A 14,944-nucleotide genomic window follows, 5' to 3' on the forward strand; every position below is an offset into this window, starting at 1 on the left:
TCCCTTCACATCTGCCTTCCATACCTCTTTTATTAGTGTTTCTAGTCTTTATTAGTCTTACTAGTCTTACCGCTTATCATATTTACCCAATTTGAGTTATATTTTTTTTTTATCTAAGTACCACTCATTTTTCTTCTGTTCAAGAAGTCTTTCATCCATCCCAATAATTTTCCTTGTATTCCACATATTGTTTCAATTTTTCTTATTTGCTTTTTGTGTGGTACTTTGTCAAAAGCCTTTTGTAAGTCCAAGAAGACACAGTCTGCCCAACCATCTCTTTCTTGTATTATTTCTATTAATCTTGAGTAAAAGCATATTAAGTTTATAGTACATGATCTTCCACTTCTAAATCTTAATTGGTTGGGGTTTAGTATGTTGTTTTCTTCCAAGTGTTTAGTCCATTTTTTTTTTTTTTTTTTTTTTTTTTTTTTTTAACAAACTCTTTTACATATTTTTGCAATTGTGCTTGTAAGAGTTACTGGTCTATAGTTTGTTGGATTTTCTTTATCTCCTCCCTTACATATTGGTACAATATTTGCATTTTTCCAATTTTGTGGTACTTTTCCTTCATTGAGTGAGAATTCAATTATCTTGTGTATTTTATCTGTGAGTTCATCTATACATTCTTTTAATATCCAGTTTGCTATTCCATCTGGCCCATGTGACTTTCTGACATCAAGTTTCTTCATTTGGTCCCTTATTTCTTTCTGTGTCACCATTATTTCTTTCATTTAGGGGAATCTTTCTTCATGTCCATCCCAAATTTGTGAGCTTTCAACTGTAAATACAGACTTAAAGTGTCTGGTCATTACTTCAGCCATATCTACATCTTCTATGTATTCTTTATTTCCTTCACGCAGTTTCACTATTTCATGTTCATCTTTTAGTTTATCGTTTATATATCTGTAAAATAGTTTAGGTTGGCCTTTGCATTTGTCTATTATATCTTTTTCATAGTTTCTTTTTTCCTCTCTGCGTATGTCTACATATTCATTTCTTAGTTTGATGTATGTTTGCCATTTAGTCACTTTTTTATCTCTTTTTCCATCTTTTCCAAGCTTTTTCTCTTCAATCTTAGCATCACTACACTTTTTATTATATCAGCACTTTATGTACACCCTTTTTTGTTTCTGCATAGGTGCATGTTTATCTGTTCCCTCCTTATATATTTCTTTAAAAATGTTCCATTTCTCGTCCATCTTTGTTTCATCATTTGCAAATTTTTCCCGACTAGCATTTTGAAAAAAAAAAAAAAATCTAAGTTTTACAAAGTCAGTTTTGTTGTACATTAATCTTCCTTCTCAATGTTTCTCATTTCTTCTCATAACATTTTGTTCCTTAAGCCTGAACTCTATTAGCATGTGGTCACTCTTTCCAATTGATGTTTTATAGTTTATTTCTTCCACAAATTCAGGCTCAGAAGTGAATATCAAGTCTAGTCTTGATGGTTCTTCGTTTTGTCTGTATCTAGTATTTTCTTTGACCCATTGAGTCAATGTGTAATTGATGGTCATATCTAGTAGGATGTTGCCCCAGTGTTCCTCTCCACCTTTTATTCTCAATTATCCCCAATTTATTTCCTTTGCGTTAAAGTCCCCCATAATTTCTATGTTTTCTCCATATTTCAGTGTCTCTGTTAATTCATTCTTTGTGTCTTCTAGTAATTTTGAGTGTTCACTGTCAGTCCAAGTCTTAGATTTTGGTGGCACATATACAACTATGAACTTTCTATTATCATACTGCTATTTTTTACTTTGATTGTGATCAATTCCACATTATCCTTTCCTTCTGTTGCCTTTATTACATTTAGGTCCTTTCCAGTCAATAGCATGATTCCTCCACTTGTTTGTCCATTCAATTTTTCAACCAAAGGTGGTATAAATCTTGTCCAACCATACTTGATTATATAGGACCTTTTAGTTTTGTCCACAATTCCCATTACAGGTAAACGTCGACTTACGATTAGCAGCAGCCAATGCCAGCCGTACGACGTGACGTAATAATACTCGCATCATAAAATATAGTCACCGCTTATATCGATCGTTCTCTCTTTCACCCGCGAATTTTGAAAACCACAGAGAATGGGATTTAGGGCACATTTGAGAGAATGTAAAAACACAGGGGTGACTACAATAAATATAATCAAGACGCCGATATGGCACCGTCGCGAATCCACTTGCTCCTCATGACGTCATGTCGTCGTCGTCGTCGTCGTCATCGTAAAGTCGAACAATCGTAAGTCGCGGCCATCGTAAGTCGACGTTTACCTGTATGTCAGGTTTCTCTATTGACAAACAGCTGTTGAATTAATTTTTTCCAGAAATTATACCATCCATGTTTGTATATGCCACTTTTAACCCCTTCCATACGGTGCCGCCTACGTAGGCGTCATGAGGAGCAAGTGGATTCGCGACGCTGCCATATCGGCGTCTTGATTATATTTATTGTAGTCGCCCCTGTGTTTTTACATTCTCTCAAATGTGCCCTGAATCCCATTCTCTGTGGTTTTCAAAATTTGCGGGTGAGAGAGAGAATGATCGATATAAGCGGTGACTATATTTTAAGATGCGAGTATTATTACGACACGTCGTACGGCTGGCATTGGCTGCTGCCTGCGAGATTTAAGTCCGGAGTGAAGTGGTTAATTTTTTCTTTTCTAATCTTTTTTGTTGTTTCCATTTTTCTAAATGTGAAGGAGGAGAGGGAGGGAAAGATAGCTGCAGTGGGAAATGCTAAGAAAATGACCGTGATGAGTAAGGAAAATGGAGGAGAAATAAGGAAGGATGAAGTGAAAGCAGTTGTTAAGATGATGAGAGCAGGTAAGGCACCTGGTCTGGATGGATGCCATGCAGAATGTCTAAAAAAAGGAGGTACAGTGATGGTGGACTGGCTGGTGAGGTTATTTAATGTTTGCTGGAGAGAGGGTAGAGTGCCAGAGGACTGGAGGAGTGCCTGTATAGTTCCACTTTACAAAGGAAAAGGGGACAAGTGTGAATGTAGTAGTTTCAGAGGATGCAAAACTATTGAAGTGAGTATGTACAAAAGAAGATTGCAAATCTTTTCAAGAAGACCTGGACAAAGTCTGAAAATGGAATATAAAGAATGAAGTGAATTTCAACATTAAGAAATGTAGTATAATGGAATTTGGAAAAAGCAAAAATAGAATACAGTAAAACCCCAATTATCCGAAAGCGGATTACCTGAAAAACGGGATTATCCGAAATTGATTTGGATAATGCAATTAAAATTCAAATTTTTTCTATACTAAAACATTATAAAACATCAAAAACATACATACATATACCAAGGCTTTTTTTCCCTTACAAGGGAGGTAGCCAAAAAGGAAAAGGCATAAAATCATTTCCACCCCCCCCCCCCATCTAAGCACCTCCTGGATGACGGGTCATCCCTGCACCCTGTCCACTGCCCTGGGTCAGAAGCAGTGTCGCAAGACACAGCACATCCACAGCAAGGCCGCTTCATTAAATCGGCGACCCCCCCTTCTCCGTCCCCCCATTGCATAAAAGGAGAGGACAGGGAGAAATCCCTTTGGGCTGCGTCAAATTTTGCTCACACATACTACCTCACCCCCCACCCCCACACCCATTCCACCTCATGCAATCACAACATCATCCATATACAACCATTCTCCATTCACCCCTGTCTTCTGTCCTCTCCTGTCTTTCCTCAACAGACATTCCCCTCTTCCCCAAAGCCCCCTTCACCCCATCCATCCACCTCATCCTAGGACGTCCCCTCATGTTCACTCCCTCCACATCCGCCTTCCATACCTCTTTTACAAGTCTTTCTTCACTCATTCTTTCCATGTGTCCAAACCATCCTAATATTCTTTCATCAACCCTATCTCCCAGCTCCTTTTCCACCCATGTTCTCCTCCTCCTCACCTCCTCGTTTCTCACTCTATTACGCCTAGTAACCCCCATCATACTTCTCAGACACCTCATCTCAAACACATTCAAACACCTTCTCTCTTCTTCTCTTATGTTCCATGTTTCTGCCCCATACAGTGCTGTTGGCACAATCACTCCTTCATACAGTCTCCTCTTAGCATCCATTCCCAAATGTCTATTCCTTATTACACTCTTTAATCCACCAAGGCATTTACTCGCTTCTCTCAATCTACACTCTACCTCCACCTTCACTCCACCTTTTCCTGCCACATTTGCACCCAAGTATCTAAAACTATCCACTTCCTCCAGTCGCTCTCCCTTAATCCTCACTTCCATTCTACTGCCACTTTCACCCCTTGTACATCTCATCACCTTACTTTTACCCACATTTATCTTTAGCTTTCTTCTATCACATACTCTCCCAAACTCTGCCACCAACTTCCTCAATCCCTCCTCCGATCCTGCCACAAGCGCAGTGTCGTCTGCAAACTGGATAAAAAGAGAAATGAGTACTGAGGAATTAGAAAAAGAAAGGGCACTAAGAGAAGAAGCAAAGGAAAAAAACTTGATGAGAACGGAGACAGAATGCAAAGAATTCCAGTGGAGAGTAATAGACTTGAGATTAAGACAATGGCGCATCAAAACGAAAAAACCAAGGACAGAAGAAACCAGGGAGAAGGAAGAAAATTAAAAGTGGCCTATACCAACATTGACGGACTAATTTCAAGACTGAACGAACTCAATGATTATCTGTTAGAAGCAAAACCAGACATAATGGGAATTGTAGAAACTAAACTAAGAGGTGAAATACCATCCATCGTTATTGGACAAGGTCTATACAATTACTGGATAAAAAACAGGGACAAGAAACAGGGAGGGGGAATCATGTTCTTGGCCAAGAAAGACCTAAAGGTGACAAAAATTGCAGAGGGCAAAGGTAATGTTGAACTGATCATGATAAAAGTCAAAGGCAAGAATATGAAAAGCAGAAAGTTTGTGGTGACCTATGTGCCTCCAAAAACGAATGCTTGGAAAGAAAACAAACATACAAAAATGCTAGAAGATACAAGAAAATCACTAAATGAGATACTAATGAGTAAGGGTAATCTGGTAATTATGGGGGACTTCAATTGCAAAGAAATTTGTTGGGACAGCATGACAGTGCAAGGAGGAGATGACTCGTGGGACAATGTACTGCTAGACATGACCATGGAGTACACAATGACCCAATGGGTCCGTGAAAACACAAGGTACAGAAACAATGAAGAGCCATCGAAACTAGATCTAATATTTACAACAGAACCTGAAATAGTGGATAAAGTCCAGTACGAGACACCAATTGGAAAGAGTGACCATGTACTCATCGAAACTGTACTAAAGGAAGAAATAGACATGGAGAGGAACGAAAAGCATAGGAAAGGAAGATTGATGTACAACAAAACAGACTTTGCAAAACTAAAGACATTCTTCCGGAGTGCAAACTGGGAAAAATTTTATAGGGAAGAGACAACAGTGGAAGAGAAATGGAATATATTGATGGATAATTACAATGAAGGGGTAAACAGGCATGTACCAAGACAAAAGCGAGAGAATGAGTACATTAAATGTTGGTTCAACAAAAGATGTAGTGAGGCAAAAGACAGAAGGGACAAAGCTTGGAAAAAGTGGAGAGAAGACAAAAAACAAAGCAAATGGCAAATTTATATAAACTGTAGAAATGAGTATGTTAATGTGAGAAGAGAGGAAAAAAGGAACCATGAGAAGGATATTATAGACAAATGCAAAGATCAACCCAAGCTATCCTATCGGTATGTGAATGGTAAACTTAAAACCAAACAGGAAATGGTGAAACTATGCCAAGGAAATATAGAATACACAGAAGATTTAGAGATGGCCGAAGTCATGAACAATCATTTTAAATCTGTCTTCACCAGAGAGAAAATACAAAATTGGGACATAGATAATAACAAGCAATCTCCCCACATGAGTGAGTTTACAACATCACTAAAAGAAATATCAGAACATCTATCAAGACTGGACGTCAGAAAATCACATGGCCCGGATGGTATTGCAAATTGGATTCTAAAGGAGTGCAAAGAAGAACTAACAGACAAAATACACATCTTAATAAACAGCTCACTCAAAGAAGGAAAGATACCCAAGGACTGGAAAAATGCTAACATTGTACCAATATATAAAGGAGGAAACAAGGAAGAACCCACCAACTATAGGCCAGTATCACTAACAAGCACTATAGCCAAAATTTGTGAGAAAATAATCAAGAATAGATGGGTAAAACATCTGGAAGACAACAACATATTAAACCCAAGACAATTCGGGTTCAGACAAGGAAGATCATGCACCACAAACTTAATATGCTTTTACTCAAGACTAATAGACATAGTGCAAGAAAGAAATGGATGGGCTGATTGTGCATTCCTAGACTTGCAAAAAGCCTTTGACAAAGTACCACACAGAAAATTACTAAAAAAACTGGAACACATAGGAGGAATATAAGGAAACCTACTAAAATGGATGGAGGACTTTCTGACTGGTAGAAAGATGAGAGTAGTGCTCAGAGAAAAATATTCAGATTGGAAAGAGGTGATCAGTGGGGTACCGCAAGGATCTGTACTGGCACCAATAATGTTTGCTATCTATATGAATGACATGGACGAGGATGTGAACTGCTACACGAGCTTCTTTGCTGATGACGCCAAACTGTTAAGGAAAGTAGAAACTGATGAGGACTGTGAAGCACTGCAAGAAGACCTAAATAGGGTATGGAACTGGAGTCAGAAATGGGAAGTGGACTTTAATACTAAGAAGTGTAACATAATGGAGTTTGGAAAAAGCAAAAACAGAATATCAGGAAAATATACAATTGGAACCAAGGAAGTAAAGAAAGTAGGATCCGAAAAAGATTTGGGTGTAATTATCACGAACGACTTGTCCTATGATATACAGATTAACAAAATTGTCGGGGAGACTTACAACTTGCTAAGATCAATAAAAGTGGCATTTACATACTTGGACGAAGACATGATAAAAAAAAATATTGGTTACATTGATAAGGCCTAGATTAGAGTATGCGGCGACATTGTGGTCCCCCAGTACCAAAAAGAATATAAAGAAAATAGAAAGAATCCAAAGAGCAGCTACAAAAATGGCACCTGCACTTGCAAACCTATCATACGAGGAGAGATTGGCTAAACTGGAATTACCGACACTGGAGCAAAGAAGAGAGAGAGGTGACCTATTGACCATCTACAGAATCATGAAAGGCACAGAGATACTTGATAGAGAGAACTTACTTAACTGGGACAAAAGAAACACAAGAGGACATGGAAAGAAAATAAAAAAACATAGCTATAGAAGAGAACTGAAGAAAAACAGTTTTCCACATAGAGTTTTGGACACTTGGAACAAACTGGATAATGAAATAGTATGCGCAAAAACCATTCATGAGTTTAAAAACAAACTAGACACTGCGAGATACAATGGCGGGACATCACGAGCATAGCTCCCCTTCCCGCAAAATACAACTAGGTAAACAACAGCTGGCTCACCTCCCACCTTTCTCCATTTTCTTTAACCATCTCCAATCCCTTGCCCACTACTCTTGCATTTACCTCTTGCACCACCCCATCCATGTATAAGTTGAACAGCCAGAGCGACATAACGCATCCTTAACGAAGTCCCACCTTTACCCCGAACCACTCACTCTCTCCATTTCCAATCCTGACACAAGCTCTACTACTCTCATAAAAACATGTAAATAAAAAAACTACATATGTACTATATTAACACATTTAAAATTGATAAGAACAGTTAAAATGAATACGTTTTAAGCGTACTACTTTGTTTAGCGTAGCGTGTGTTTGTTTGGTTTTATTGTTTACATTGTCAGTCGGCGGAAGTCGCGTCACAGAGTTCACACTGGGCAGTCGCGTTCTACCTGTGCTTCGACCTCACTTCTTTCTACATCACCATGCCTGGGTGATTACGAGACAGTTACAGAGGAGGACGTCCAGGAGTGGCTCACTGTGGATGAGGGGGACCCAGGTTACGCTCTCCAATCAACCAAAGAAATAGCTGAGGAAGTGATGCACGGGCATGACAACGATGATGATGACGACGACGACGATGATCCATCTGATCCTTCCATGTCTTTGGCAACAGTCCGGTCCCACATCGAAGGAGTGCTTCAGTTTCTTAACCAGCGACCCAGGGACATTTCAAATAGCAATCAACTGTACCCAATGATGCGAGCAGCACTGAGTGACGTCATCGAGAAACAGCTGTCTTGCACCAAACAGACTTCTATCACCTCGTTTTTTCGGCCAAGAACACCTTCGTCCACCCAGTCTTCTCGCCCTTCATCAAGTGCCTCATCCTCCTTGTCTACCATTGATTTGGACAGTGAAGATGGAGCAATGGACGACCCTTCCTTCTGACTCCACCACCAGGAGGTGGGGAGTGGAAGGGTTGTGGAGTGACGGAGGCGGGAGTGGCGGAGTTGCTTTATTGTGTTCGTCAGGATAGTGGAAGATATATGTATAGAATAATTCTTGTTCTCTGTTACGTATAAGGTATGTACGTCAACACGAAAAAAAAAAAAATTGTGTTCCATCCACAACTTGAGACTGATGGAGACAGAGAGATAGAGAGAGAGGGGGGGGGGGGGAGGAAGGCACAGGACACACATACACACACAAAGTATGTCAACACGAAATATATTTCTGATAAATCTGGATTATCCGAAAAATCGGCTTATCTTAAAGAGGCTCCCCCCTTTCGTTTCGGATAATCGGGGTTTTACTGTATTGGGTCAATATAAAATTGGTACAAAGAAAGTTATAAAAGTAAACTCAGAAAGGGACCTAGGAGTAATTACCTCAAACAACATGACACCAGACAAACATGTTAACAAATTAGTTGGAGAAACTTATAACTTAAAAGAATCAATGAAAGTGGCCTTTGACTACATGGATGAGGAAATGGTATATAAGATACTACAAGTAGTTACACTGGTAAAACCAAAATTAGAATACGCTGCATCTCTATGGTCACCTAGTACAAAAAAATCATAAAGAAACTAGAAAGAATTCAAAGAGCAATGATAAAGATGGCACCAACACTTAGCAAGTTGACTTACAAACAAAGATTGGACAAACTAAACTTATCAACTCTGGAACAAAGAAGAGAAAGAGTAGATTTGATAACCATCTACAAAATTATGAAAGGGATCAAAATCCTTGATAGGCATGACCTACTAAAATGAGACAGAAGAAATAAAAAAGGACACAAGAAGAAACTTAAGGGGGTTAACTCTCCTTTCGGTGATTCGCTCGATAGGATTATGCATTTCTGGTCCTCCCAACCTTATTTTTTTATGTAAGACAATGGAAATTTAACACAATGTGCAGGGAAATGGGATGCATCTGTGACAGAAATTTCATTGAAATCCATTAAGTAATTTTTACACAACAGACGATTTACTTTCAATTTTGAGTTATTTTTGAAATAATGTTTATTTTTCCAAAAGTATGAGGCGAATAATGATTTCCTTTGGTGTACAGTTAGTAGACATCCAGATGTACCTAAACTAGTATACTCGTAGTTATAAGTGAAAAAGAAAGTCAGCCTTACAGCAAATTATTAAAAAAAAAAAAAAAAAAATCACAACTTTAAAATTTTTTCAAAAATATATATCAAGTAGGTTAAGAATGAATTTACTAGTTTTGTTAGATATAAGTATCACAACCATTTTCCAACAAGAATTATCAAAATTGCTTATTTACACACGAAGTTATAGTTACTTTTGTGCGAAAAAACTAGTTTTGAGAAAATAGTATCTTTATGTTTATATATTCACTACTCCATAAAAGTGCCTCCAAAGAGTATCAAATGCACATATCTACTTATATAATCCTTTGACCATTTCTGGGAAGTAAGCAGCAGATGTTCATTACATTTCTTTTCTACCCATGCCAGCTGAGAATCGTGACAATCCTAACCTTCCATATCCTTCACATAATGAATGGTACACATGCATTACAATCCCTTTGCTAAGGTGAGTATTCTTGCACTTCTCAGGTTCAGAATGGAGCAAAATACTTCGGCAACTATCACATCTGACATATTTAGTTATGGAGTAGTGAATTTATAAACAAGAAATGTATAAAACAGGATAGCACGTGGAGAAATGACGCACGCATACGCTGAACCCTTTTTCAATCGCACTGAGTGTGGTGACTGCTGCCTAACCTATTGTACAACAATATCAGAGTATAAAATTCTCAAAAACAACAAAAAACGACAAAATACAAGGAAAACAAACCATAGCAAAGAAAGGGGCGTGGCTGACGGGCGGACCTTTAAATCTCTGGCCCTTTAAACCCGCCATTACCTGAGAAGGGTGGCGTTATACATCTGGAAACCAGTCCCGCGGTGTTCAGGGACACCACACCAGTCCACACACGAAGTTTGACAAAATCAAGTATTTTTCACCGAAATGAGAGGCAACCCCCTTAAAGACCATTACAGAAGAGATCTGGAAGAGGAGGAGGAGGAGGAGGAGGAGGAGGAGGAGATTTCCACAAAGAGTAATAGATACATGGAACAAATTGAAAGAGGAAACAGTGAGTGCTAAAACTACTGTATACATGATTTTAAGAAAGAACTGGATGCGGAAAAATATAACTGCAGGTTACTACGAGCAGAGATCTCCTCCCACAAAACATAGCTAGGTAAAAACACACACACACATATATAAAACACCATATGTATATTACAACAATTTAGTAAAGCTAGTTTAAAAATGAATTTATTTTAAATCTTTATTATGTAATAGCTTGCAATGGTAACAAATACTAAATATGTAACTGATCAAACCATATTAAACCTAATGACAAAATTATTAGATACTTAATTATGAACTCTGCTCTACAATAACAAATATCATACTTACTAATCAATGTACAAGCTTCAGGTTTTGCTAGAGCAAACAATCGTTTCATCTCCGATAGCTTTGGAGTATTTCCCATTGCAGATGCATTGGGCAATTTTTTCCCTTCAGACAGGGATGATGATTCAGTCTCCATACTCCTACTTTGGAGTTGCCTTCTACTGGGTCCTTTGGGATAAAAAAGTATCAATAGCATGCATTATCCAAAACATATGGCAACTAACTTTACAAGAGTATGACTACATAAAAACATAAAACAAAAACAAAACAAGGGACCAAAGGAAATGTTGCTTACCCATGCAAGAAATGTGTATTGGAAGCTGACAACAAGCTTGTGGGTGCAATCGGGTCCACTGGCCTATACCAGCAATGGCACACCTGTATGAATTCCAGGTGTGCCATTGCCTGACATGCAGATGCCCAGAAGATGAGCAGCGTAGTGCCAATAAGACCGAAGGGTCGATGAAGGCCAGGGAACGTCGCGTCCCAAGGAGGGCTGCCAGTCCCGGCAGATGCAAGGTCTGCAAGCGAGACCTCGCACATGCTCGAAACAAAGCCATGCCCAACTGTTCTTCTACTTTTGACTTTCTTCTTTTTAATTAGCACTACACTGGGAGCTTTGGTTCAAACTAGAATATATATTTTCCTTAAAATCTGTAAAAGGAATTGTTGAAGAATGTTGAAGTCAACTTAAGTCTTTAAAGTAACCTCTTTTATGGATGCACAACTTAATAAAAAACAAACAAACAGGTAAATAAATTCTTAATAATAATCTCTGGTATAAGGAAAAATATTGAACACATATGTGATATCTATATGGCAACTACCAATTAAAAAAAAAGGAAGAAAATAAGAACAAACTTAAAACCAAACTCATAAGCAACATAAAGCTTAGCTAATGACTTGGATATAAAGTCTTGTAGCACTATATTAAGGACTTTCATACATTCTCACAAGTAAACATTTAAAGGGATTGGATGTATGCTAAAATCTAGCTGATAATCAAATAGCATATATTTCAGTATGTTCATGCATAAGTATAATTTTTTTTCAGATGATTTGAAGTACTCTTACAAGTATATTGGGAACTGGACCAAAACTGTCACATGTATTTTCATTACACTGAGTATCCAGAAATATATTGTTAGCTTTGATATTACTAAACAGAGTGCAAAACACAATATCTAAAGCCACTTATCTAATACTTCAAAACCTTTTCATTTAACTTGTAATTGAAAGAAATGTAGGACTATTTGAGGTAGATGGTCATATAATGGAAATGTAATCATGATTAAATTGTTTTCATTCATTTTTACAAGTGAAAAGTTTGTGTACATTCTAGAAGGCAAAGATATTTTCACAAAAATCAATGGAAAATAGATCAGGAAAAAAAAAAGCTTTTAAAAAAATCCTACTAGTGGAAGAAAATGCAAAGGAAATGGTCATTAAAGTAATTAATGTAGCTAGATACTTAAGAGAAAAAGAGGAGACACAGCAAAAGAAATTTTGAAAGAGATAAAAGATGAGGGTTAAGAGATGGAAAAAGAAATAAAGGTGCATAGAATGGGACCATACTTGAAAGAAATAGACCTCTAAAAATTAAACTAAGGTCACAAATAATGGTGGAAGAAAAATGAACAAAAACAGCAAAGTTGACAAATAGTGAAAGTACAAAAATATATTGATAAAAAAGGAAATGAGTGATGAGGAAAAAAAGAGAAAAGACACTAAAAAAAGAAGCTAATGAAAAAACAAGAGAAGAACTTCGACTGAAAAGAACAAGTATTGTGAAGAGTGTTGAACTTGAGGCTGAGAAAATGGTATATTATTAAAAGAAACACAGGAAACAGAAAATAAGGAGGGAAAAAAATAAAAATAAAAGAAATGTATACCAACATAGATGGTCTGATTTCAGGATTAAATGAATTAAATGATTATCTGGAAGAAAAACCAGATACAATGGGAATTGTGGAGATGAAATTAAAAGGTCCACTACCACCAAATACTATTGGACAAGGTTTATATAATCACTGAATAAAAAATAGAAAGGAAAACCTGGGAGGAGTCATGTTTTTTGACTAAGAAAGGCTTAAATGTGACAAAGATCACACAAGGAAATAATAATGTGGAATTGATTATGACAAAAGTTTGAAATACCGACATGAAAAGTATAAAATTTGTGGTGATATATGTGCCCCTGAAAACACATTCTTGGAAAGAGAGTGACCATTCCAAAATGTTGGAAGACACAAGGCATGCTTTGAGTGAAATACTGAAAAGAGGAAACTTAGTAATTATGGGTGACTTCAAAGAAATTTGTTGGGAGGAGATGACATTTGGGGAAACATACTACTGGACATGACCATTGAATTCACAATGAATCAATGGGTAAAAGAGAATACCTGATATAGAAATAACAAAGAACCTTTGAGACTAGATTTAATATTTACATCAGAGCATGAAATTAAGGATAAAATGGAATACAAGACACCAATTAGGAAGAGTGACCACATACTACTTGAGCTCAAACTAAAAGAGGAAATATATTTGAGATGAAACAAGAAACAGAAAAAGAAGACTGATGTTTAACAAAACGGATTTTGGGAAACTCAGAAAATTCTTTCAAAAAGTAAGTTGGGAAAACTTCTTTATTGAAGAAAAGCAGGTGGAAGAGAAATGGACAATATTAAAAGAAACCTATAATGAAGGAGTGGGATAAATATTTACAAAAACAAAAAAAGGAAAAGGTGAACATTAAGTGCTGATATAACAAAAAAATGTAGCATGGCAAAAGATAGAAGAGACAAAGCTTGGAAAAGATGGAAAAAAGAAATAAAACCTGGAAAGTGGCAAATATATATTAACCTAAGAAATGAATGTAAAAATATGCAGGGAAGAAAAAAGAAACGATGAAAAAGAGATAATAGACACATGTAAAGATCAACTTAAATTATTCTACAGATACGTAAATGGTAAACTAAAAAATAAACAGGAAATAGTAAAATTTCGTCAAGGAAACATAAAATATGTAGATGTAAAAATGGCTGAAATTATGAACAAACATTTCAAATCTATATTCACAAAAGAAAACATAAACAATTGGTATGAAGGACTAGGGAGAAATATCTCCCCAATGTGAGAAATAACTGTGACACAGACAGAAATAAGAGACCAAATAATGAACCTTGATATCAGAAAATCACATGGCCCAGGTGGAATTGCAAACTGGATACTAAAAGAATGTATAGATGAACTAACAGTGGTGCTCAGAGATAAACACTCTACTTGGAAAGAAATGATAAGTGGAGTCCCACTGGGTTCAGTACTGGCTCCAATAATGTTTGCTATACATGTTAATGACATGGATGGTGTAGAATGGTACACAAACTTCTTTGCAGATGATGCAAATCTACTAAAGTATGGAAAATGATTGTGAATCGCTACAGAGAGACCTGGACAAGGTCTGGGAATGGACACAAAAGTGGGAAGTGAACTTCAACATTAAGAAATGTAGTATAATGGAATTTGGAAAAAGTAAAAGGAGAATATCAATACAATATAAAATCGGTACAAAGGAAGTAAAGAAAGTTTGTTCTGAAAAGCACCTAGAAGTAATTATCACCCCACACAAGCAGATAAACAAAAGAGTTGGAGAAACCTATAATTTATTGGGATCAATATAGGTGGTTTTTAATTACTTGAATAAGGTAATGGTAAAAAAAAAATATATATATATATATATATATATATATATATATATATACTAGTCACACTACAGACACCCAGTACAAAAAAGAATATAAGGGAAATAGAAAGAATTCAAAGAGCAATGCCAAAGATGTCACGAACACTTTCAAAATTGACATATGAACAAAGATGGTCTAAACAGGAACTACCAACCCTGGAACAAAGAATAGTAAGAGGCAATCTATTGGCCATTTCCAGAATCATAAATGGCATGGAAGTCCTTGAAAAGACTTATTAAATTGGGATAGAAGAAAAACAAGGGGACATGAAAAGAAACTCAAAAAGAATAATTATAGAAGATATCTGGAAAAAAAAA

The 14,944-nt window shown here is 36.8% G+C and overlaps 1 protein-coding gene across 4 annotated transcripts in view; it reads right to left on the bottom strand.

Annotated features, from left to right (window-relative positions):
* Positions 1 to 14,944, bottom strand: part of LOC143039900 (ATP-binding cassette sub-family B member 10, mitochondrial-like) — a 149,378-nt gene that overhangs the window by 101,989 nt on the left and 32,445 nt on the right. For all 4 annotated transcript variants that reach the window (XM_076210241.1, XM_076210239.1, XM_076210240.1 and 1 more), the window contains 2 exons: positions 11,177 to 11,535; positions 10,885 to 11,049 (listed from right to left, as the gene is read on the bottom strand). In XM_076210241.1, coding sequence (XP_076066356.1) covers positions 10,885 to 11,049; positions 11,177 to 11,441 — 430 coding nt within the window. In that variant the 5' untranslated portion in view covers positions 11,442 to 11,535. The remainder of the gene's footprint in view (positions 1 to 10,884; positions 11,050 to 11,176; positions 11,536 to 14,944) is intronic.

Source organism: Oratosquilla oratoria, chromosome 27 (genome assembly GCF_046742065.1).
Source record: "Oratosquilla oratoria isolate Oo_2021 chromosome 27, ASM4674206v1, whole genome shotgun sequence".
In the NCBI taxonomy this organism is placed as follows: domain Eukaryota; kingdom Metazoa; phylum Arthropoda; class Malacostraca; order Stomatopoda; family Squillidae; genus Oratosquilla; species Oratosquilla oratoria.